Source organism: Pongo pygmaeus, chromosome 20 (assembly GCF_028885625.2).
Source record: "Pongo pygmaeus isolate AG05252 chromosome 20, NHGRI_mPonPyg2-v2.0_pri, whole genome shotgun sequence".
NCBI lineage: Eukaryota > Metazoa > Chordata > Mammalia > Primates > Hominidae > Pongo > Pongo pygmaeus.
In genome coordinates this window covers 51,464,507-51,486,428 of record NC_072393.2, presented here as the reverse complement: position 1 = coordinate 51,486,428, position 21,922 = coordinate 51,464,507, and the positions used below count along the sequence as shown (strand labels likewise).

At 52.8% G+C, this 21,922-nt stretch overlaps 2 protein-coding genes across 5 annotated transcripts; one reads left to right on the top strand and one right to left on the bottom strand.

Moving 5' to 3' along the window:
- Positions 1-255: 255 nt before the first annotated feature.
- PPM1N (protein phosphatase, Mg2+/Mn2+ dependent 1N (putative)) lies at positions 256-7,488 on the bottom strand. Of its 2 annotated transcripts, XR_008495746.2 has the most exons (6): positions 6,520-7,458; positions 5,859-5,976; positions 5,364-5,469; positions 5,214-5,274; positions 3,735-3,914; positions 256-288 (listed from the first exon to the last, which is right to left on the bottom strand). XR_008495746.2 is itself a non-coding variant. In XM_054463696.2 (5 exons), the coding sequence occupies exons 1-5, from the start codon at positions 7,456-7,458 to the stop codon at positions 3,846-3,848; spliced, it is 1,293 nt and encodes a 430-aa protein (XP_054319671.1). In that variant the 5' UTR covers positions 7,459-7,488; the 3' UTR covers positions 3,437-3,845. The 2 variants fall into 2 exon arrangements, 1 of the variants encoding a protein (XP_054319671.1); XM_054463696.2 differs by lacking the exon at positions 256-288 and having other exon boundaries at positions 3,437-3,914; positions 6,520-7,488.
- A 1,348-nt stretch (positions 7,489-8,836) lies between these two features.
- Positions 8,837-21,586, top strand: RTN2 (reticulon 2). Of its 3 annotated transcripts, XM_063658158.1 has the most exons (11): positions 8,855-9,097; positions 10,764-10,808; positions 10,898-11,377; positions 11,483-11,737; positions 12,508-12,726; positions 17,370-17,577; positions 17,943-18,081; positions 18,223-18,292; positions 18,412-18,458; positions 20,771-20,829; positions 21,095-21,586. In XM_063658158.1, the coding sequence occupies exons 1-11, from the start codon at positions 9,064-9,066 to the stop codon at positions 21,174-21,176; spliced, it is 1,638 nt and encodes a 545-aa protein (XP_063514228.1). In that variant the 5' UTR covers positions 8,855-9,063; the 3' UTR covers positions 21,177-21,586. The 3 variants fall into 3 exon arrangements, with proteins under 3 accessions (XP_054319669.1, XP_063514228.1, XP_054319670.2); XM_054463694.2 differs by lacking the exon at positions 12,508-12,726 and having other exon boundaries at positions 8,837-9,097; XM_054463695.2 differs by lacking the exons at positions 8,855-9,097; positions 10,764-10,808; positions 10,898-11,377; positions 11,483-11,737 and having other exon boundaries at positions 12,506-12,726.
- Positions 21,587-21,922: the final 336 nt, after the last annotated feature.

Here is a 21,922-nt window from a genome sequence, read left to right as displayed (position 1 = left end):
ACCAAGCCCAGCTTATTTTTGTATTTTTAGTAGAGATGAGATTTCACCATGTTGGCCAGGCTGGTCTCAAACTTATGACCTCAGGTGATCCGCCTGCCTCAGTCTCCCAAAGTGCTAGGCTTACAGGCATGAGCCACTGCACCCAGTTGACTTAATCAATTTCTGGACCTCACTCACCCCAGCCAGGCCCGGCTCAGCAGCTCAACAAACTTACCTAGTTGAATGAGTTACCAGTTCTGTGTGACCTTAGGTAACTGTGTTCTCCTCTCTGGGTCTCAGCTTTCCCATCTGTAACATAGGAGGGGTGGCATTTCTGGGTGCCACCTACACTACAACAACAGTCGGCAAACATGGTTTTTTGTTTGTTTGTTTGTTTGTTTGTTTGTTTGTTGGAGACAGGGTCTTTCTTTGTTGCCCATGCCGGAGTGCAGTAGCATAACCAGGGCTCATTCGATCCTCCAACCTCAGCCCACTGAGTAGCTGGGACTGTAGGTCCACACCACCATGCCAGGCTAATTTTTTGTAGAGACAGGGTTTAGCTATGTTGCCCAGGCTGGTCTCAAACTCCTGGGCTAAAGTGATCTGCCTGGCTCAGCCTCCCAAAGTGCTGGGATTGGAGGTGTGAGTAACCAAGCCCAGCGGGCAAACATTTTCTGTAAAAGTTCAAATAGGAAATCTTAGATATGCTAGACATAGGGTCTGGTTTACACACTCTTCAGTTTTTGTTTTTTCTTACGATCCTTAAAAACTGTAAAAAAACTCTTCTTAGCTTAAGTGCTGTACAAAACAGTTAGCAAGACCCCTGCATAAGAGAACGCTTGCATATGTACATAACGATCTTTACGGCAGCAGTGATGTGAGAGCAAGAAATTGGAAATAGCTTAAATATCCATCAAGAGGACAGGGGAGGCTGGGCACAGTGGCTCACGCCTGTAATCCCTGCACTTTGGGAGGCCGAGGCGGGTGGATCACTTGAGGTCAGGAGTTCAAGACCAGCCTGGCAACATGGTGAAACCCCGTTTCTACCAAAAACAAAAAATTAACCAGGTGTGGTGGCACACACCTGTAATCCCAGCTACTTGGGTGGCTGAGGGGCTGAGGTGGAAGGATCACTTGAACCCTGGAGGCGGAGGGTGCAGTGAGCCAAGATCGTGACACTACACTCCAGCCTGGGAAACAGAGCAAGACTCCTCAAAAAAAAATTAAACAAAACAAAACAAAAGACGAGGGCAGGGAATAGTGAAACTCTTGGACATCCTTTTCTGAAGCACGGAGTGAGCAGCAACTTAAGGAGGTGTGGACTAGGCAAGGTGTGTCATGCCTGTAATCCCAGTGCTTTGGTGCTTTGAGAAGCCAAGGCGGGAGGATCACTTGAGGTCAGAAGTTTGAGACCAGCCTGGACAACATAGTGAGGCCCATTTCTCTTTTTTTTTGGAGACAGAGTTTCATTCTTGTTTCCCAGGCTACAGTTCAATGGCGCAATCTCAGTTCACTGCAACCTCCACCTCCTGGGTTCAAGGGATTCTCCTGCCTCAGCCTCCCAAGTAGCTGGGATTACAGGCATGCACCACCACGCCCAGCTAATTTTTGCATTTTTTAGTAGAGACGGGGTTTCTCCATGTTGGTCAGGCTGGTCTCGAACTCCTGACCTCAGATGATCTGCCCACCTCGGCCTCCCAAAGTGCTGGGATTACACATGTGAGCCACTGCGCCTGGCCGAGACCCCATCTTTAAAAAAAAAAAAAAAATTAACTGGGTGTGGTATCATCCATCTGTGGTCCCAGCTACTTGGGAAGATGAGGTAGGAGGATTGCTTGAGCCCAGGAGTTCGAGGCTGTGGTGAGCAATGATTGCACCATTATACTCCAGCTTGGGATAGAGACTTAGACCTTGTCTCTTAAAAAAATGGGTGGCATGAAGTGTGTAAATGACATGGGTGACATAGAATGAAAACATCCATTGAGTGGATAAAAAGTTGCCAAAGATACAAAGGGAATGAAAAAAATCAAGGAAACACCCAAAATACCATATATTAATACATGTAAAAAGTCCACTTTAAACTCCTTGCAAGGGTTACCAGTGAGATAGAGAGTGTGGGATTCTAGGGAATTTGGTGGTCACGGAGATCTTTTTTTTTTTTTTTTTTTTTTTGTAGAGACAAGATTTCGCTATGTTGCCCATGCTGGTCTCGAATTCTTGGAATCAAGCTGCCTCGGCCTCCCAAAGTGCTGAGATTACAGGCGTGAGCCACCGTACTTGAGAGGTCTCAAGTCTGTCTTGAAAAAGCCAAATTTGGCCAGACCTGGTGGCTCATGCCTGTAATCCCAACATTTTGGGAGGCCGAGGTGGGTGGATCACCTAAGGTCAGGAGTTCGAGACCAGCCTGACTAACATGGTGAAACCCCGTCTGTAGTAAATACAAAAAGTTAGCCGGGTGTGGTGGCATGTGCCTGTAATCCCAGCTACTTGGGAGGCTGAGGCAGGAGAATCACTTGAACCCAGGAGGCGGAAGTTGCAGTGAGCTGAGATTGCACCATTGCACTCCTGCCTGGGCAACAAGAGTGAAAACTCTGTCTCAAAAAAAAAAAAGGGGGCAAATTCTATCCTGCTTCTAAACCTTCACACTGGTTGTTCCCTCTGCCTTAGAACACTCTTTGGGGTATTTGCAGAGCTGACTCTTCTCTGTCAGGTCTCTGCTCAATTGTCCCCTCCTCAGAGACCTTTCCTGATCCCCTTGTTTCTAAAGCTACCTCCCCCACCATGGAAAATTGAGTGGCTGAAGTGTGAGAGGGATGGAGAAAGACTTCATTGTATGCCATCTTGCACTCTTTGCATTTCAAACCAAGTGAATTTATTACCCATTCAAAACTACCTGAATTAAATAAATTTAAATTTTAAAAATAGAAAAAAAGTTAAAAACCCGAAGTAGCTCCCCTAGTCATTTTCTTAACACATCCTCCTGTTTTATTTTCTTTGTGACACTTGTCAGTGTGCAAGATGACTTTTTTTTTTAGTATTAATTACAGACTGGGCGGGAGAATGGCATGAACCCAGGAGGCAGAGCTTGCAGTGAGCCGAGAGAGCACCCTTGCACTCCAGCCTCGGTGACAGAGCGAGACTCCGTCTCAAAAAAAAAAAAAAATTACAGATTGTGTCTTGCTATGTTGCCCAGGCTGGTCTCGAACTCTTGGGCTCAAGTGATCCTTCCACCTCAGCCTCCCCAAGTGCTGAGATTACAGATGTGAGCCACTGCGCCTGGTGAGATGACTTTATTTATTGATTCCCTTGTTTGCTGTGTCTCCTGACCAAGAGGTCAGCCCCACGGTGGCAAGGATCTTGGTGGGTCAGCCTGGTTCATGGCTGTGAGGCTAAGGCCTGGCACACAGCAGGTGCCCTATAACGTATTTGCTAACAGACTAGGCAAAACATGTTTTTTTTGTTTTTTACAAGAAAATGTATTTGGAATCACTTATGTAAATAAAGTTTAATAATCAAAACTCTACTTCCCCTCAAAAACAGATGAATAATAAGAAGGAAAGAGGTTATTGGACTGGGTTATCTCTCAGAATCTGTTCGGCTCTGAATATTTCAAAAACATTTGGTTGGGTTTTTTTTTTTTTTTCGTTATGGGCTTTTTTCTTTTTGGTCTGGATGTTGGTGGAATTTCCCCTCTCGTAAGACTTTTCTGTGAGAGGGAAGTAAGAGAAGAAGAAATAAGCATTTTGGGTTCCTACATTGGCCTTCCTTCCTTCCGCTGGTACATGTAGCTGGGGAAAGGGTCGGTTTTCTTCTTTAGTTCTGTTGAGGCCCCAGAGAAGCAAAGGATCCCCAAAGGGCAACAGCTGTCAGCCCTCCGTGTCCAAGGCTGAGCCCAAATGCGTGGGGGTGGACTTCCCAGCCCCATCCTGCCCCTTCTGTAACACAAAATGTGGGAGAAGGTAATTAGAAATCCTGTCTTGTCTCCTGGCACCTCTTCCTTTTCCTTTGAGGGACCACCATACCCCATCTCACAATCCATTAAGGTTTGAAAGGAGTGGACCCCAACCCCAAGTGCGACCCCAGCCTGGCCAATCGGACACAGTGACTGGTCAGGCATGTGACCTGGTGTGGCCAATGAGAACCAGCCCCCAAAGACCACTGCTGCAACTCCTGGGAAATTGGCAAACTCTCTCCACTGGGGAGGACAGGCTGCTGGGGTGTAAGCCTGGAGCTGCAAGTCTCCGCTACCTCAGGAGGAGACCCTGAAAGGTAATGAAGCCAGCTCGGAGAAAATAAAAAGAGCCCATTCATGATGACATCATCTGACAACTGGATGCAGCCATGCCTTAAGACTCTAAACTCTTCAATTACATGGCCCAGTAAATTCCCTGTTTTGTTTTCCCAGCTTGAATTGGGCTTCCATCTCTCACGACTCAAAGAAAACTGACAAATACCTCCTTCAGCTACTGAGAAATTATCAACAATCCTCCCTCATCAACATGATAATAACCAAACTCCCATCTCTGCCATGCAAAGGCCTTGGGGCTCTAAACCCAGCTTCCTCCCTCCCATTTCCTCCCTGATCCCACTCCATGCCTTGGTCTACCACTACCTCTTTGGATATCTCCAAATTCTCCTTAGCTATCTGGGCCCCATTACAGCTTCTCTTGTCTAAGACCTGGATCATACTCATATACGTCCTGATGGTATCTGCTGTGCGTCCAGGCCTTAGAATTAGTCATTAGCATTCCCTGAATGTTTCCATCTTATTCTTGGATGTGGGAAGCACTTGGGCTGACGGGGCAATGTAGAGCATTGCAGGCTCACGTTTCTTGGAGGGGAATCACAGCCTCTTCTCTGCATCTGCGTCTCCCTCCTCATGCCTTGTACAATGCTTCAGGGCTGGGAGTAGGAATGTATTAATATAGCAAGCTGGCTGGGTTGCAGTGGCTCCCGCCTGTAATCCCAGCACTTTGGGAGGCCAAAGCAGGAGGATCCCTTGAGCCCAGGAGTTTGAGACCAGCCTGGGCAACATAGTGAGACCCAGTCTAAAAAAAAGGGGGAGAGAGAAAAGAAAAGAAGGAAAAAAAGAAGAGAAGGAAAAGAAGAGAAAAGAGGAATAAAATACATCAGGCAAATCCCTTATCCTCACTGGCTTCAATTTCCCTGTCACTAAGAGGGGTGGTGGGGGGGTCCTCTCCTAAGAGAAACATTGGAGAACACAGGATCCTTACCTCTCTGCACTCTTCTGAGACCTGGCAGATCTGAGAATAAACTTCAGCAATGACAGTGGCCCTGGAGAGCACAGGAAGGCCCTCAGGAGGGGGACTCTCCTCCTTCCACCCCACCCTCATTCCACCCCACCCTTCCTCACCCCAACTCACTTGCAGTCCAGCCCTCCCCCAGGAGGTAAATCTGGGATGTCCTCTGAGGCTAGAGTCCTGAAAACTGTGTTCAGGCTGGGGGGCTCCTGAGCAGAGGCACACAGTTCTGAGAAAGAGTCAAGAGTTAGGCTGCACACAGTGGCGCACGCCTGTAATCCCAGCACTTTGGGAGACCAAGGCGGGCGGATCACTTGAGGCCAGGAGTTTGAGACCAGCCTGGACAACATAGTGAAACCCCGTCTCTACTAAAAATACAAAAATTAGCTGGGTGTGGTGGTGCATGCCTGTAATCCCAGCTACTCAGGAGGCTGAGGCAGGAGAATCGCTTGAACCCGGAAGGCGGAGGTTGCAGTGAGCCAAGATCACGCCACTGCACTCCAGCCTAGGCGACAGAGCAAGACTCCATCTCAAAAAAAAAAGAAAAAAAGAAAAAGTTATGGCAGAGCTTTTCACTGGCCAACCACCCCTCCAGCTGGGCCCCCAGAGCCTGCTCACCAGCGATTCTGCGGCCCAGGGCTGCGTCCAGTGCTAGCTCCCTCCTGATCGCCTCCTCAGAAGGCCTAGGGGCCCCAGGGAAGCAGACCAAGATGCAGGTCATGTTGTCCAGGCTGCCCTGAAGCCGGTGGAGAAAATGGAGCCCGGTGGGGGAGAGTCGAAGGCAGAACTTCCCAACAATCCCCAGGTTCAAGTCCCCCACTTCATTATACTTATGCCCGTTTCTTTCACGTCCCACCTACCTGCCAATCCTCTCCTACTGGGACCAACCCGGTCCTAGGCCCTCCCAATTGAGAGAACAATGCCCTTTCCCTAAAGCTCCGCCCGCTCTGATGTTTACCTGCTCTTCCACCTTCCAGCACTAATCAATACTTCAGGCCCGGCTCCTACGACCCAGAATCTCCCCATTCCAAAAGACCATACCCTTTCTCTTAAATCCCTTCCACTAACTCTCCCCTCGTGCCTCAAAGCATCCCTCAGGCTCCGCATCTGTATTTTGGCCCTGCCTACTTCAGGCCACGCCCTTCGCTTGAGCCCCATCCCCTCCTTCTCTAGCTTTATTTACTCTTGCCTCTCCATCAAAGCCCTCCTCCCCAAAACCCCGAGGCTCTCTCCCTCTGCTGCACCAAGCCTCAAAGATACTACGCCACGCCCCCAGGACCTTGCACAGACATGTGTCCAACAGCTGCGCGCAGAGAAGCTCTGGGGCCAGTCCCAAGCGGAGGCGCGAAGCCACCAGTCCCGCCAGGGCAGCACCAGACACAGTGTCCCAGACGCCATCAGAGGCCAGGAGCATGAACTCGTCCTCAGCCTGGCGTGCCAGTGCGGCCACCTCAGGCTCCGCAGAAACGAGCTGTAGCTCGGGGGGCCTCCCCGGAGCCTCCTTGTAGGCAAAGTCGCCCAACGCTCGCGACACGGCCAGAGAGCCCTCGACGCGGCGGCGGCGGATGGTGCCGCCAGCGGCGTGGATGCGCTCGCGTTCCCGGGGTCGAAGAGGCCGGTGGTCCTCTGTGCTGAAGGCCACGGCGCCAGCGCGGCTCAGCACCGCGCGGGAGTCACCGCAGTGCGCCAGGTACAGAAACCGCGGGGAGACCAGCAACGTCACCGCCGTGGAGCCGCCCGTTTCCACGCGGGGCCAGAGGGAGCGCAGGCGCTCGTCGGTGCTCAAGAAGGCTCGGCGCAGCGCCTCGCGCACGCCCTCGGGCTCGCTAGGCTCTGGGCCCAGCTCCTCGAGCACATGGCTTGGCAAATGGCGTGCACCGAAGCGGGCAGCTCGAGCCCCACCGTGGCCGTCGAGAACGGCAAACAAGGCCCAGCCTGGGGGCAGACCAGGTAACGAAAGCCAAGTGCAGTGAGCATCCTCCATGCGCGCGCGCCAGCCTTGCGCTGCGCTGGCCCCGAAGCGCAGGCCCCCAGACGCCTCGGCACCCCCGTGCGGCCGCTGGGCGCGGCGCGGCGCTGTCAACAGAGACCGAAGCCCATCGGGGGCCCTGCGCCCCGCCTCCTCCTCCTTCTCTTCCTCTTCCCCCTCCTTCTCCCTCTCCTTTTTCTTGCAAGCGGTCCAGAGAAGACGCTGCAGCTGGCGGGCCAGGGCCGCCATCCTTCAGCCCTGGGATCAGGAAGGCTCCACCCTGTACACCTGCCCGCCCCCTCCGTTAATCCCCTCCGCTGTGAGATTTTAAACCATCTAAATCTCCTTCCTGTCCTTTGACCTGCTCTTTAGGCGGGTCACTAGAAGGAATTACACTTCTGGGTCTCCTCTCTCCTGCACCTACAAAGCGGGGTTTGGGATCTGAATCAGGAAAAAAAAGAAAAAAGATAATACTGGACCAGTGGCAAACTATTACATAGTACTAATGTGTCACACACTGTTATACATCATCATCTCCAGTTTACAGATGGAAGAAGAAACAGAGTCACAGAAGTAACCGGTGTTCCAGGGAAACTAATTCTGTTCTCAACACAACACTCAGTCCAAGCTCCTCCCGCCTCAGTGGTACAGCCCCCAGCCTCAAAACCTGTAAATACCATACTTGGCCGGGAGCAGTGGCTCACGCCTATAACCCCAACACTTAGGGAGGCCGAGGCAGGCGGATCGCTTAAGCCCAGAAGTTTGAGACCAGCCTGGGAAACATAGCGAGATCGCGTCTCTACAAAAATTAAAATTTAGCCAGGCGCGGTGGAACACACCTGTGATCCCAGCTACTCAGGAGGCTTAGGTGGGAGGATCACCTGAGCCCGGGAGGTCGAGGCTGCAGTGAGCCGTGATCGTACCACTGCACTCCAGCCTGGGCGACAGAAGGAGACCCTGTCTCGAAAAGCTATATATATGTATTTTTTTCTTTACTTTTTTTAGTTCGACCCCTCCCCTCTGGGGCTTCGGTTATTTTCTCTTCCAGGCCCCGCCCATCGAGGATTCACGCACACAGCTCCAGACCCTTCTAATTTTCGCAGACCTGGAATCGCCTGGAATCCGACCCCACCCAGTTATATTTGAATAATTCCCTGTTGCTTTAGCCCTGCCCACGTTTGAGCTCCTCCGCGTGCCCCAAAAGTTTCTGAATCGTTTCTTTCGGCCCCCTTTCTCGCTCCCTCTGCAAATCTAGGCTCGGACCCTACCTCAGAGCATTAGAATCTTTCCACCCCCTCCTCAGTGGCACCCCGAGCTCCACCCCAACCCACTCAGGGATCCACGCTCTCATCCTCTCTGCCAAGGCTCGTTCACCATCCCCTCCCAAGTCCCTCGCCCGACTCCAGGCCTCCTTCCCTCTTCCCCTAAAGGCTGCGCCCTCTGCGCTCTAGGCCCCGCCCTTCGGGCCTCTTTCCCCTCCTTCCTGGCGCCGTAGCCCACCCTTTTGGCTCCGCCCCTTTAGTAAGAAGGCCACGCCCCTCCGCCTGATCCTCGGCGTTTCCCCGCCCCTCACCCTCCCTCTGGTACCGCCCCGCCCGTCGTCTGGCCCCGCCCCCGGCCGCGCGCTGCAGTGCCTTCCCCACCTCGGCCCCGCCCGCCCCCGCCGAGCCGAGCACAGGGCGGCGGCGGCGGCGGCGGCGGCGGCGGCGGTGGCTGCTGAAGCAGCCCGGGAGGAGGAGGCGGCGAGGATGGCAGCGGCGTCGTGGGCGCGGCGGAGATGAGCGCCCGCGACCCCGGGCCCAGGGCGGCACAGCCGGAGTGGGCGGGGGTCCCGATGCAGGCCCGAGGGGGGCCATGGGGCAGGTCCTGCCGGTCTTCGCCCACTGCAGTGAGTAGAGGAAGGCTGGGGCCTGGTGTGGGCCTCAGAGGTCCAGGTGGGGTACTCCCCGGTGTCCCCCTCGGCGCTTGCCCGCAGGAGAGCCGGGATGGGGGGAGGAGGCATAGGAGACAAAGGAAGCTCTCCCCTCCCCCGCGCTCTGGCGGCGACGGGGGCAGCCTGACCCGGAGGACCTGGACGAAACAGGGCGGAGGTGAGGGGGCACTGAGACAGCAGGCGGGAGGCGCGCTGCGCTCTGGGATGTACCGCCCGGCCCCGCCCGGGAACCGGGACTCGCGCGGGGAGCTGTCCCCTGGCTCTGGTGCTGGCCGCAGCTGGCGGGGAGGGGGTTGAACGGAGGGTAAAGCCAGGATGGAAAACAGGGGTCTGGCTCCCAATCACTTGTCTTCGCATCCCACCCCCGTTTTCTGTCCAAGAGGCAGCCCCGACCTCGCCCAAACTGTCCAACCCCCTGTCCCGGGAAAACAGCCATCCGTGGTTTGGGGGCAAGGACTCATGGGTCCTTAGCGGTCTTTACCACTGATTAATGGTAATCCTGGGGAAGACCCACACCATTCCAGGCCTCCCATTCCCCAGCTGAGGAAACGAGGTGAGAGCACAGGGCGTCAGATTTCAATTTCCAAACCGCATTGAGCATCATCTATGTGCAAAGCTCTGAACTAGCTCTAAGGGGCTGGGTTCCCAGCTGAAAACGCCTAGCCTGATCCTCACAATCTCTGAGCTCACAGCTATAACAGTCCATGTCTACCGTTCTCTGTCCCACACATGGGGGTTCTGACAGCTGGGGATTTCAACACCCTTAGATCTAGCCACTTCCATGTCTTGTGTGTCCAGATGTCAAAATTCTAAGAATTGGTGATTTCAGCATTTTCAAGTATCATCCCAACATTCTAAGATCTTGTTAACTTCAGATTACAAAGGGAGGACCATCTCATCTGTCTGTCCCCACCGCTCTTACCTCTCTGTTCTCACCTCCCACCCCTCTCCTCCTCAGTCACTCTTCTCCAGTCATATCTTCGCACCTCTCTGTTCCTCAGATGCCAAGCATGGTGCCTGGCTCAGGGCCTTTGCACTGGCTTCCTTCTCTACCTGGAAGACGTCCCTGAACATCTGCATGGCTTCCTCACTTCCTTCAGATCTCTGCTCAAACGTCATCTTATCAGAGAAGCCTTCTTGACCACCCTATGAGAAACAGCACCCCTTCACTTTCTTCACTTTCTCTTCCCCTACCCTTCTTTACTTTGCTCCATATGCTCATCTGCACCCGACATCATATATTCACTTGTTTATTGTTTGTCTATCCCAAAGAGTGTCAGCTCTAGGAGGGCAGGAATTTTGTCTGTTTTCTTCACAGCTGTATCCCCAGGACCTAGAACAGTGCCTGGCACATAGTAGGTGCTCAATAAGTGGTTGTTGAACGAATGAATGAATTGAAACCTCCTAAGATTCCTACTTTGAAGACTCTAAGATTAAGATTCCTGGATTTGGACTTCTAAGACTCTGAGCTTCATCAGGCAGTGATGCTAGGTTTTAGAGTCTGTGTGCAGAATGTTCTAAAAGTCCCGTGATTCAAATATTCTAAGATTCCAGGACTGAGACACTTCTGTGATTCGGACAGTCTAACTTCTAAGAGTTTTCGATTCTTTCCCTCTCGCAGAAGAAGCTCCGTCTACAGCCTCCTCAACTCCTGATTCCACAGAAGGTAAGTGGAGGGGAGCATGTGAAGGGGCTCAGGGCTGGGCAGTTCAGGGACCTACTGAGGGAAACAAGGCTCTCCTTCACCCACTGCAGGAGGGAACGACGACTCCGATTTTCGGGAGTTGCACACAGCCCGGGAATTCTCAGAGGAGGACGAGGAGGAGACCACATCGCAGGACTGGGGCACCCCCCGGGAGCTGACCTTCTCCTACATCGCCTTTGATGGTGTAGTGGGCTCCGGGGGCCGCAGGGATTCAACTGCCCGCCGCCCCCGCCCCCAGGGCCGCTCAGTCTCGGAACCACGAGACCAGCACCCTCAGCCCAGCCTGGGCGACAGCTTGGAGAGCATCCCCAGCCTGAGCCAATCCCCGGAGCCTGGACGCCGGGGTGATCCTGACACCGCCCCTCCATCCGAGCGCCCTCTGGAAGACCTGAGGCTTCGCTTGGACCATCTGGGCTGGGTGGCCCGGGGAACGGGATCCGGGGAGGACTCTTCCACCAGCAGCTCCACCCCGCTGGAAGACGAAGAACCGGAAGAACCTAACAGATTGGAGGCAGGAGAAGCTGGGGAAGGTGAGATGTCCGAGGTGCTGGGACCGAAGCCAAGAGGGGTGGGTGGTTTCTCCTTGGGGCACCTCCAAGAAGAAAGCTCATGGCCTTCTCTCTCTACCGTGTCAGAACTGGACCTACGACTCCGACTTGCTCAGCCCTCATCGCCCGAGGTCTTGACACCCCAGCTCAGTCCGGGCTCTGGGACACCCCAGGCCCGTACTCCGTCCCCATCCCGATCTCGAGATTCGAACTCTGGGCCTGAAGAGCCCTTGCTGGAAGAGGAAGAAAAGCAGTGGGGGCCACTGGAGCGAGAGCCAATAAGGGGACAGTGCCTCGATAGCACGGACCAATTAGAATTCACGGTGGAGCCACGCCTTCTAGGTAAGCAAGGTGTATGAAGATACTGCATTGGCCCACAGAAGGCAAAGGGTGAGAGGATTTTGAATTAAAGGGACCAATCTCGCAAAGGAACAGCAGATAGTGGAAAAGGGAAGAGGTATTGCTACTGGCTAGACGTGATAAACTCCGCTCTTTTAAAAAATTTCCCTGGCCGGGCGCAGTGGCTCACCCCTGTAATCCCAGCACTTTGGGAGGCCGAGGCGGGCGGATCACTTGTGAGGAGTTCGAGACCAGCCTGGCCAACATGGTGAAACCCTGTCTGTACTCGGGAAGCTGAGGCAGGAGAATCGCTTGAACCTGGAAGGCAGACGTTGCAGTGAGCCGAGATCGCGCCACTGAACTCCAGCCTGGGCAACAGAGCGAGACTCCGTCTCAAAAAATAAAAATAAAATAAAATAATCCTCCCTCTTCTGGAGTGCTCCTCCTAGTGGCTGATTTTGGACAGGCCAAATCCCTGAAAAAATACAGTTCTCTCCTTATTTAGATGTGGCCGTAGAATATTTATAAGTAAACTCTGTGCCTTTTAAACTCTTCTTTTTGGCCGGGCGCAGGGGCTCATGCCTGTAATCCTAACACTTTGGGAGGCCGAGGTGGGAGGATCCTTTGAAGCCAAGAGTGCAAGACCAGCCTGGGCAACACAGGGAGACTCGATCTCTATTTGAAAAAAAACAAAAACCCTCTTTTTCCCGACCACATCTATTGGCCAGTTGTAAAACGACCCAGCCTTACTTTAAAATATGCTCCGCCTCCAGGAACAGCTATGGAATGGTTAAAGACATCTTTGCTTTTGGCTGTTTACAAGACGGTTCCAATTTTGGAATTGTCCCCACCTCTATGGACAGCCATTGGCTGGGTCCAAAGGGGCCCCACCCCCCCTACTCCTGTCCTCCGGGTTCTACTGAAGTGGGCAAAATCCCCGAGAAGCAGCGGTGTCCCCAGCCTCTCACTCGGAGCCGATATGGGGAGTAAAGGTGGGCTTGCGGAACGGGCTGGACGGGGGCTGAGGTCGGCGGAACGGGGTCCAAACTCGCCCTTATCTCCTGCACATCTGGAGCATTTTTATTACTGGTCTGCTTCCGCAGCGCTGCAGACTGGGGCTAGGGGGCCGAGGGGCAGTATAGGGAGGACCTAGAGGGAGAATGGGGTCCCTTCTCCTTCAAGCCAGCACTCTGGGGCCCAGGAGCAGGGAGGACCCCCTCCCCCAGCCTCGGCCCCAGGCAGCGCTGTCACTCAGGGGCCGGACGGGCCAGAACAGCTGCGGGGAGGCCCCCTCCCCCCAGCGTGCCTAAACTTAGCCCCCGCCTCAGGCGACCTGGCCCCTCCCCCATCCACTGGCGCCGGCCACTAGGAGCCTGCCTGGGAGGGCCCTGCTATGGGGAGGGAGGGGGCTGCCCTATTTGGAGGTAAATGAGAGGAGATGCATTGGAAGGATACGGAAATGAGGGGTGAGCCTCTAAGAGGGACCGGTCGGAGGGGTCAGTTAGAGGGAGGGTGGGAGGATAGAGAGGATCTGGAAAGAAATAGAAAGGTACTGAGTTCCTGGTTTTCAGGACTCAAATGAAAGCAGACTACTAAAGTTTCTTTTTCTTTTTAAGCCACAGAGTCTCCCTCTGTTGCCCTTTCTGGAGTGCAGTGGTGGGATCATAGCTCATTGCAGCCTCGAACTCCTGGGCTCAAGTGATCCTCCCACCTCAGCCTCCCGAGTAGTTGGGACTACAGCGACAGGTCACCAAGCCCTGCTAATTTTCTTATTTTGTTTGTAGAGACAGAGTCTTACTATGTTGTCCAGGCCTCAGGTGATCCTCCCGCCTCGGCGTCCCAAAGTGTTGGGATTACAGGAGTGAGCCTAAAGTTTAGACAGATGAGATGAAGGTTGGAGTATAAAGGTCAGGGCTGAGGTTGGGTTTAGGAGGTGTGTTTTAGGGTCTCAGAAAGGGGTCAGAAATTTGAGTTAGGCCCTGGAAAGGAGTATGGCGTTATTAATACATTTAGGACTTAGAAACATGTGTTGCTAAGGGTATCAAGGGGATATCACTTTACACCTGACAGATTGGCAAAAGTTAAAAAGAACTACAACCCATTGCAGGGCAGGATGCTGGGAAAAGATCTTTCTCTTGCTTCTTGTGGAAATAAGAACTGTTACGGTCTTACTGGTAAGCAGTGTTTCAAAATTTATGACATTAAAAAAATACATATGACCGGGTGCGGTGGCTCATGCCTGTAATCCCAACACTTTGGGAGGCCGAGGTGGGAGGATCACTTGAAGCCAGGAATTCAATCTGGGCAACATAGCGAGACCATATCTCTACAAAATGTTTAAAAATTAGCCAAGCTTAGGAGGCTGAGGCGGGCAGATCAAAAGGTCAGGAGATCGAGACCATCCTGGCTAATATGGTGAAACCCCGTCTCTACTAAAAATGTAAAAAATTAGCCGGGCGTGGTGGCGGGCGCCTGTAGTCCCAGCTACTCAGGAGGCTGAGGCAGGAGAATGGCATGAACCCAGAAGGCAGAGCTTGCAGTGAGCTGAGATCGCGCCACTGCACTCCAGCTTGGGCAACAGAGCGAGACTCTGTCTCAAAAAACAAACAAAAAAAAACTAGCCAGGCCAGGCATGGAGGCTCATGCCTGTAATCCCAGCTACTTGGGAGGCTGAGGCACAAGAATCTCTTGAACTCGGGAGGCAGAGGCTGCAGTGAGCTGAGATCATGCCACTGTACTCCAGCCTGGGTGACAGAGGAAGACTTTGTCCAAAAAAAAAAAATTAGCACGATATGGTGGTGCCACCTGTAGCCCCAGCTGCTAGGAGGCAGAGGTAGGAGGATTGCTTGACTCTGGGAGGTAGAGGCTGTAGTGAGCCATGATCATGCCACTGCACTCCAGACAGGGTGACAGAGTGAGACTCTGCCTCTAAAAATTAAAATTAAAAATAAAAATGAAAAAATGCGGCCGGGCGTGGTGGCTCATGCCTGTAATCCCAGCACTTTTGGAGGCCAAGGCGGGTGGATCACCTGAGGTCAGGAGATCAGTGAAACCCCATCTGTAACTAAAAATAACAAAAAATTAGCCAGGCGTGATGGCACATGCCTGTAATCCCAGCTACTCGGGAGGCTGAGGCAGGAGAATCGCTTGAACCCGGGAGGTGGAGGTTGCAGTGAGCCGAGATTGCACAATTGCACTCCAGCCTGGGCAACAAAAGCGAAACTCTGTCTCAAAAGAAAAAAAAACAAAAAACCAAGGCCAGGGGTGGTGGCTCACGCTTGTAATCCCAACACTTTGGGTTGGGAGGCCGAGGTGGGAGGATTAGTTGAGGTCAGGAGTTCGAGACCAGCCTGGCCAACATGGTGAAACCCCATCTCTACCAAAGTATAAAAAATTAGCCAGGTGTTGTAGAGCCCTCCTGTAATCTCAGCTACTTAGGAGGCTGAGGCAGGAGAATTGCTTGAACCTGGGAAGTGGAGGTTGCAGTGAGCCAAGATTGTGCCATTGCACTCCAGCCTGGGCAATAGAGCGAGCCTCTGTCTCAAACACACCCACACACACACACACACACACACACACACACACACACATAACCAGTCCACCCAGAAATTCCACCCTGGGAATCTATCTCAGAAATAGTCACTCCAGAAGGTGAGAATATCTGTTGGAGGATGTTGCTTGCAGCCCTGCTTGCGGTGAAGGGGTTAGGAAACAAACTGAATGACCCAGCAATAGGTACATGGTTAAACAAAATGAATGACAGCACAGGAGCACAGCCACAACATAGAATACTGTGCAGCTCTTTAAAAGAATGAATTAAGGCCAGGCATGGTAGCACATGCCTGTAATCCCAGCACTTTGGGAGGCTGAGGCAGGTGAAATGCTTGAGGCCAAGTGTTTGAGACCAACCTAGCAAACATAGCAAAACCCCATCTCTACTGAAAATACGAAAATTAGCCAAGCATGGTGGCATGTGCCTGTAGTCCTAGCTACTCAGGAGGCTAAGGTGGGAGGATAGCTTGAACCCAGGAGGCTGAGTTTGTAGTGAACCAAGATCACGCCACAGCACTCCAGTCTTGGCAACAGAGTGAGACTCTGTCAAAAAAACAAAAAAGAATGAATGAATTAAAAGCTAATCAGGGATGGTGGATCACATCTGTTATTCCAGTGCTTTGGGAGGCCAAAGGTGGAGGATCACTTGAGACCAGAAGTTCGAGGCTGAAGTGAATTATGACCATACCACTGCACTCCAGTCTGGGCAATAGAGCGAGACCCTGTCTTTGGAACAAAATGGGGAGAGGGAGCTATTTCAGTTGATTAGGAGGAAAAGTGGAGTGAAGTATGCATGATGCAGAAAAGTGTGTATATAATTCCATTTGTCTTTTTTCTTTTCTTTTTTTTTTGGGGGCGGGGGGAGAGAGTCTTGCTCTGTCTCCCAGGCTGGAGTGCAGTGTCGTAATCTTGACTCACTGTAACCTCTGCCTCCCAGGTTCAAGTGATTCTCGTGCCTCAGCCTCTCAAGTAGCTGGGGTTACAGGCGCCTGCCACCAAGCCCGGCTAATTTTTGTATTTTTAGTAGAGATGGGATTTCAGCATGTTGGCCAGGCTGGCTTTGAACTCCTGACCTCAGGTGATCTGCCTGCCTCGGCCTCCCAAATTGCTAGGATTACAGGTGTGCGCCACTGCACCCAGCATAATTCCATTTTTCATAAGAAATGACCAAGAAGCATCAGTTTGTATTTCTTTGTCCACACATAATTATATGGGGAGGAGTAAGATTAATGGGACTTCCTAGATGGTTAACTTGGGTTTTCCAGAGGGAGAAGACGGGAGGTAAGCATGGAAGAAAAGAGGCCGCTAAAAATTTGCAGCTTAGCGTGGTGGCTCACGCCTGTAATCCCAGCACTTTGGGAGGCCAAGGCAGGTGGACCATGAGGTCGGGAGTTCGAGACCAGCCTGACCAACATGGTGAAACCCTGTCTCTACTAAAAATACAAAAATTAGCCGAGAATGGTGGCACATGCCTGTAATCCCAGCTACTTAGGAGGCTGAGGCAGGAGAATCGCTTGAACCAGGGAGGCGGAGGTTGCAGTGAGTCGAGATTGCGCCACTGCACTCCAGCCTGGGCAATAGAGAAAAAAAAAATTAAATTAAATTAAAAAATTAAAAAAATAAAATTGCAAATTGGGCTGTGTGCTGTGCCTCACACCTATAATCCCAGCACTTTGGAAGGCTGGTGTGGGAGGATAACTTGAGGCCAGGAGTTCGAGACCAGCCTGGGCAACACAGCGAGACCTCCCCCACCTCTAAAAACAGAAACAAAAACAAAAATTAGCTGAGTGGTGGTGCACGCCTGTAGTCCCAGCTACTGAGGAGGCTGAGGTGGGAGGATCACTTGAGCCCAGGAGATCGAGGCTGCCGTGAGCTATGATTGCACCACTGCCCTCCAACCTGGGCGACAGAGACCTTGTCTCTCAAAAAAAAAAAAAAAAAAAAAAAAAGGAAATCAGGTTATGCTCAAACAGGTGTGTGGAGAAGTCATTTTTCAGCTGTAGGACAGGGAGGAAAGGGAGGTGTGTGGAGAGCAGCCAGGTCAGGTACAAGCCCTGATGCCCCCCCCACCACCCCTCCACAGTGGCGGACCTGCTGTACTGGAAGGACACGAGGACGTCAGGAGTGGTCTTCACAGGCCTGATGGTCTCCCTCCTCTGCCTCCTGCACTTTAGCATCGTGTCCGTGGCCGCGCACGTGGCTCTGTTGCTGCTCTGCGGCACCATCTCTCTCAGGGTTTACCGCAAAGTGCTGCAGGCCGTGCACCGGGGGGATGGAGCCAACCCTTTCCAGTGAGAACCCCTGGCCCCTGACCTGAGCCCCTGTCCTGACCCTAAAGCATGACCCATGACCTCAAATCAGGCACTAACTCCCACCCAGACCCCGACTCATCTTGATCATTTTTCATCCTGATCCCCTAACCTACCCTTCAATCCTAATCTCTGATCCTAACCTGGTACCCTTCATCCTCGATCCCTTCCCCTGACCGTGACCCCGACCCTGACCCCAGCCCTCTACACGTGGTTCCTCTGAGCTGCCCCTCAGTCCTAACTCTGGTCTTCTCCCAACCGCCATTCCTCTCCCTTGTTTCAGCTGCCCCGGCACCAGTCTGAGCTGGTCACCCACTGAGTCGCCCCACACTCCTTTGTCCCCACAGGGCCTACCTGGATGTGGACCTCACCCTGACTCGGGAGCAGACGGAACGTTTGTCCCAGCAGATCACCTCCCGCGTGGTCTCGGCGGCCACGCAGCTGCGGCATTTCTTCCTGGTAGAAGACCTCGTGGATTCCTTCAAGGTGGCCTGGAGCTCTCAGCCCCTCCTGGGTTCCCCCATTCACCTCTGCACGGCTAGGGGGTGGGAGGGCGACTGTTGGGTAAATTCACAGCATGGGAGGGAATTCCTGGTGGGCTCTGCTGACCCTGACCTTCACCCCCAGCTGGCCCTCCTCTTCTACATCTTGACCTTCGTGGGTGCCATCTTCAATGGTTTGACTCTTCTCATTCTGGGTGAGCTGGGAAGGCCGTGAGGGGCAAATGGGGACTTGGAGTCTGGTGGGGGACAGGGCTCCAGGTGGAACTGTTCATCTCTTGGGAACACCCTGACGCCCCCGTCTCTGTACCCACAGGAGTGATTGGTCTATTCACCATCCCCCTGCTGTACCGGCAGCACCAGGTGAGTGTGACACCCTCAGTTGTCAGCACCCCAACTAAACATGGGGGTCTGACCATCTCCTTACAGAACCGGGGTCCCATTGACAGATGTCCCAGCCAGACACAGGTGTCCTGGCTGCAGCACCTTCTCAATACAACCAGAGTCTAACTAACATGTCTTATCAGCATCAGCCAGGGACAGGCTTTTTGTTCGTTTGTTTTTGTTTTGTTTTGCGTTTTCTTTGAGACAGAGTCTTGCTCCCTTGCCAAGGCTGGAGTGCAGTGGTGTGATATCGGCTCACTGCAACCTCCATTTCCTGGGCTCAAGCAAGTCTCCTGCCTCAATCTCTGAGTAGCTGGGATTACAGGCATATGGCCACCGTGCCCAGCTAATTTTTGTATTTTTAGCAGAGATGGAGTATTGCTATGTTGGCCAGGCTGGTCTCAAACTCCTAACCTCAAGTGATCTGCCCACCTTGGCCTCCCAAAGTGCTGGGATTACTGGTGTGAGCCACTGTGCCCAGACTTTGCTGCCTTTTTTTTTTTTTTTTTTGAGATGGAGTCTCTCTCTGTTGCCCAGACTGGAGTGCAATGGCACGATCTTGGCTCACTGCAGCCTCTGCCTCCCAGGTTCAAGCGATTCTCCTGCCTCAGCTTCCCGAGTAGCTGGGATCACAAGTGCCTGCCACCATGCCCGGCTAATTTTTTGTAGTTTTAGTAGAGACTGGGTTTCACCATGCTGGCCAGGCTGGTCTCGAACTCCCGACCTCAGGTGATCCGCCCTCATTGGCCTCCCAAAGTGCTGAGATTGGCCTTCAGTCTTGATTTTAACTGACATGTCAGTTAAATGCCACTGCATTCCAGCCTGGGTGACAGAGCAAGAGTCTGTCTCAAAAAAAAAACACCACCAAAAAAAATAATAAAAAATCAAAATAAAATCAAGAGTGGGATGGCTGTTGCCCACAAGACTGACATTAGCAGGACCGCTGACATCCATCCTATCCAGAGACAGGCGGATGGACTGACAGCCCCTTCTCCAGCACAGCTGGGAGCCACATGATTATATGCCCTGCCGGTTAGTCCTAACTCTGTCCTTCAAAGGCTGGAATCACCAAAATTCACAATGAAACTGTATTTAAATCACGCCAGGCACAGTGGCTCACAACTGTAATCCCAGCACTTTGGGAGGTTGAGACAGGAGAAATTGCTTGAGGCCAGGAGTTCAAGACCAGCCTCGGCAACATAGTAAGACCTCCCCATCTCTACAAAAAGGTTAAAAATTAGCCAGGTGTGGTGGCATACGCCTATACTCCCAGCTACTCTGAAAGCTGAGGCAAGAGGATGGGTTGAACCCTAGGAGGTCGAGGCTGCAATGAGCTGTGATCATGCCACTGCACTCCAGCCTGGGCAACAGAACAAGATCCTATCTAAAAAAAAAAAAAAAAAGACTGGGCATGGTGGCTCACGCTTATGAGCCCAGCTTTGGGAGGCTGAGGCAGGCGGATCACTTGAGGTCAGGAATTCGAGACTAGCCTGGCCAGCATGGTAAAACCCTGTCTGTATTAAAAATCCAAAAATTAGCAAGGCTTGGTGGTGTGCACCTGTAATCCCAGCTACTCAGGAGGCTGAGGCAGGAGAATCACTTGAACCCGGGAGGCGGGGGTGGCAGTGAGCTGAGATTGCACCACTGCAGTCCAGCCTGGGCCACAGAGCAAGACTCCGTCTCAGGAAAAAAAAAAAAAAAAAGAACAAGAAAAAAAGAAAAAAAAATCCAAAAATTAGCCAGGCATGTTGGTGCACACCTGTAATCCCAGCTATTCAGGAGGCTGAGGCAGGAGAATCGCTTGAGCCCAGGAGGCTGAGGTTGCAGTGAACCAAGATCATGCCACTGCACTCCAGGCTGGGTGACAGAGTGAGACCCTGTCTCAAAAAAATAAAAATAAATAAATAAATAAGTTTTTAAAAAACAGGAGTATATAAATCAATCCACTCAGGGACTCAGTGACCAATACCAATGCCTTCTGTTCTCACCCTACCCCACAACACACACGTATGCAAACTCACTCAAAGATTAACCATCGTGCCCAGGACACGGCTTCACTGCCAGATACTTGTGTGTTCCACCTGACATCACTCTCCATATAGAGTATGGCCCAACTCGCTGACCCTATAACTGGCATCTAATGTATTCTATGAAGTTTAGAGCCGGGGGTGGCATGGTGGGCCACACCTCACAACTCCTGATTTGGAGGTTGGGGAGGAAGCAGCCTCCTATGTGACTAAAGAGAAGAAACCCCTCCAATCCCTTCTTTCACCTTTTTTTGGTCTCCCCAGGCTCAGATCGACCAGTATGTGGGGTTGGTGACCAATCAGTTGAGCCACATCAAAGCTAAGTAAGAGCATGGGGCGGAGGTCGATGGGAGGGGGAAGTCGGGGAGCTTGGGAACCTTTCCTTTCTACTCTCGCTGTCCGTAAATCTCCTAGGGTAATGTCCCCTTGAAAAGGCTGAGGAGGCAATTCCAATGTAGGCCACTAGGTGGAGGGCAGGAGCTGGCTTCGGGCTCTTGGTCAGTTTCCCACCCAGCTTTCCCCGTTGTCCCCAGATGCCCACCCCCCGTCTCTTGCCCCACCGCGTGATCCCACCTGTTTCTCCTTCAGGATCCGAGCTAAAATCCCAGGGACCGGAGCCCTGGCCTCTGCAGCAGCCGCAGTCTCCGGATCCAAAGCCAAAGCCGAATGAGAACGGTGTCTCTGCCCGCAGGACGCCTGCCCCCACCCCCCTCAGCCCTCTGCCCCCCTCCATGTCCCGTCCGTTCCCACCCACCCCCCTCCTCGGCCCGAGCCTTTTCCCGGTGGGTGTCAGGATCACTCCCACTAGGGACTCTGCGCTAATTACCTGAGCGACCAGGACTACATTTCCCAAGAGGCTCTGCTCCAGGGGTCCAGGAAAGACGAGGCACCTTGGCCGCGGGGCCTGCTGGGACTTGTAGTTGCCTAGACAGGGCACCACCCTGCACTTCCGGACCCGCCGCTGGTGGCGCCGTGAGGCGCTGGTGTCTCCTGGTACTAGCCCCAACGCCGGGGCTTTGCATGGGGCCCAGGGGAGGCCTGAGCTTGGATTTACACTGTAATAAAGACTCCTGTGGAAAACCCGAGGCCTCTTGTGCTTCCAGAACCCTCCAGTTGTTCACCTTTCTGCACTGAAAAGCACTTAAGTGACACTCCAGGAGAACCTTCCCCATCTCTGGGGAAGAAGCTCCCTCTGCCATCTGTGTAGGTTATGAAATGATTAAGGGGAGGCCGGGCGCAGTGGCTCACGCCTGTAATCCCAGCACTTTGGGAGGCCGTGGAGGGCGGATCACTTGAGGCCAGAAGTTCAAGACCAGCCTGGCCAACTTGGTGAAACCCCATCTCTACTAAAAATACAAAATTTAGCCGGGTGTGGTGGTGCATGCCTGTAATCACAGCTACTCGGGAGGCTGAGGC

What these genes read in the sequence shown, in the direction of transcription:
- PPM1N (XM_054463696.2), bottom strand. Translation starts at nt 7,458, where the DNA reads ATGGCGGCCCTGGCCCGCCAGCTGCAGCGTCTTCTCTGGACCGCTTGC. An exon ending in TGGACACATGTCTGTGCAAG is followed by an intron (nt 5,977 to 6,519) that starts GTCCTGGGGGCG and finishes CACCGGCTTCAG; the next exon opens with GGCAGCCTGGACAACATGAC. An exon ending in TCTCAGAAGAGTGCAGAGAG is followed by an intron (nt 3,915 to 5,213) that starts GTAAGGATCCTG and finishes TTTGTGTTACAG; the next exon opens with AAGGGGCAGGATGGGGCTGG.
- RTN2 (XM_063658158.1), top strand. Translation starts at nt 9,064, where the DNA reads ATGGGGCAGGTCCTGCCGGTCTTCGCCCACTGCA. An exon ending in ACCTCGTGGATTCCTTCAAG is followed by an intron (nt 18,082 to 18,222) that starts GTGGCCTGGAGC and finishes CTTCACCCCCAG; the next exon opens with CTGGCCCTCCTCTTCTACAT. An exon ending in TTTGACTCTTCTCATTCTGG is followed by an intron (nt 18,293 to 18,411) that starts GTGAGCTGGGAA and finishes CTGTACCCACAG; the next exon opens with GAGTGATTGGTCTATTCACC.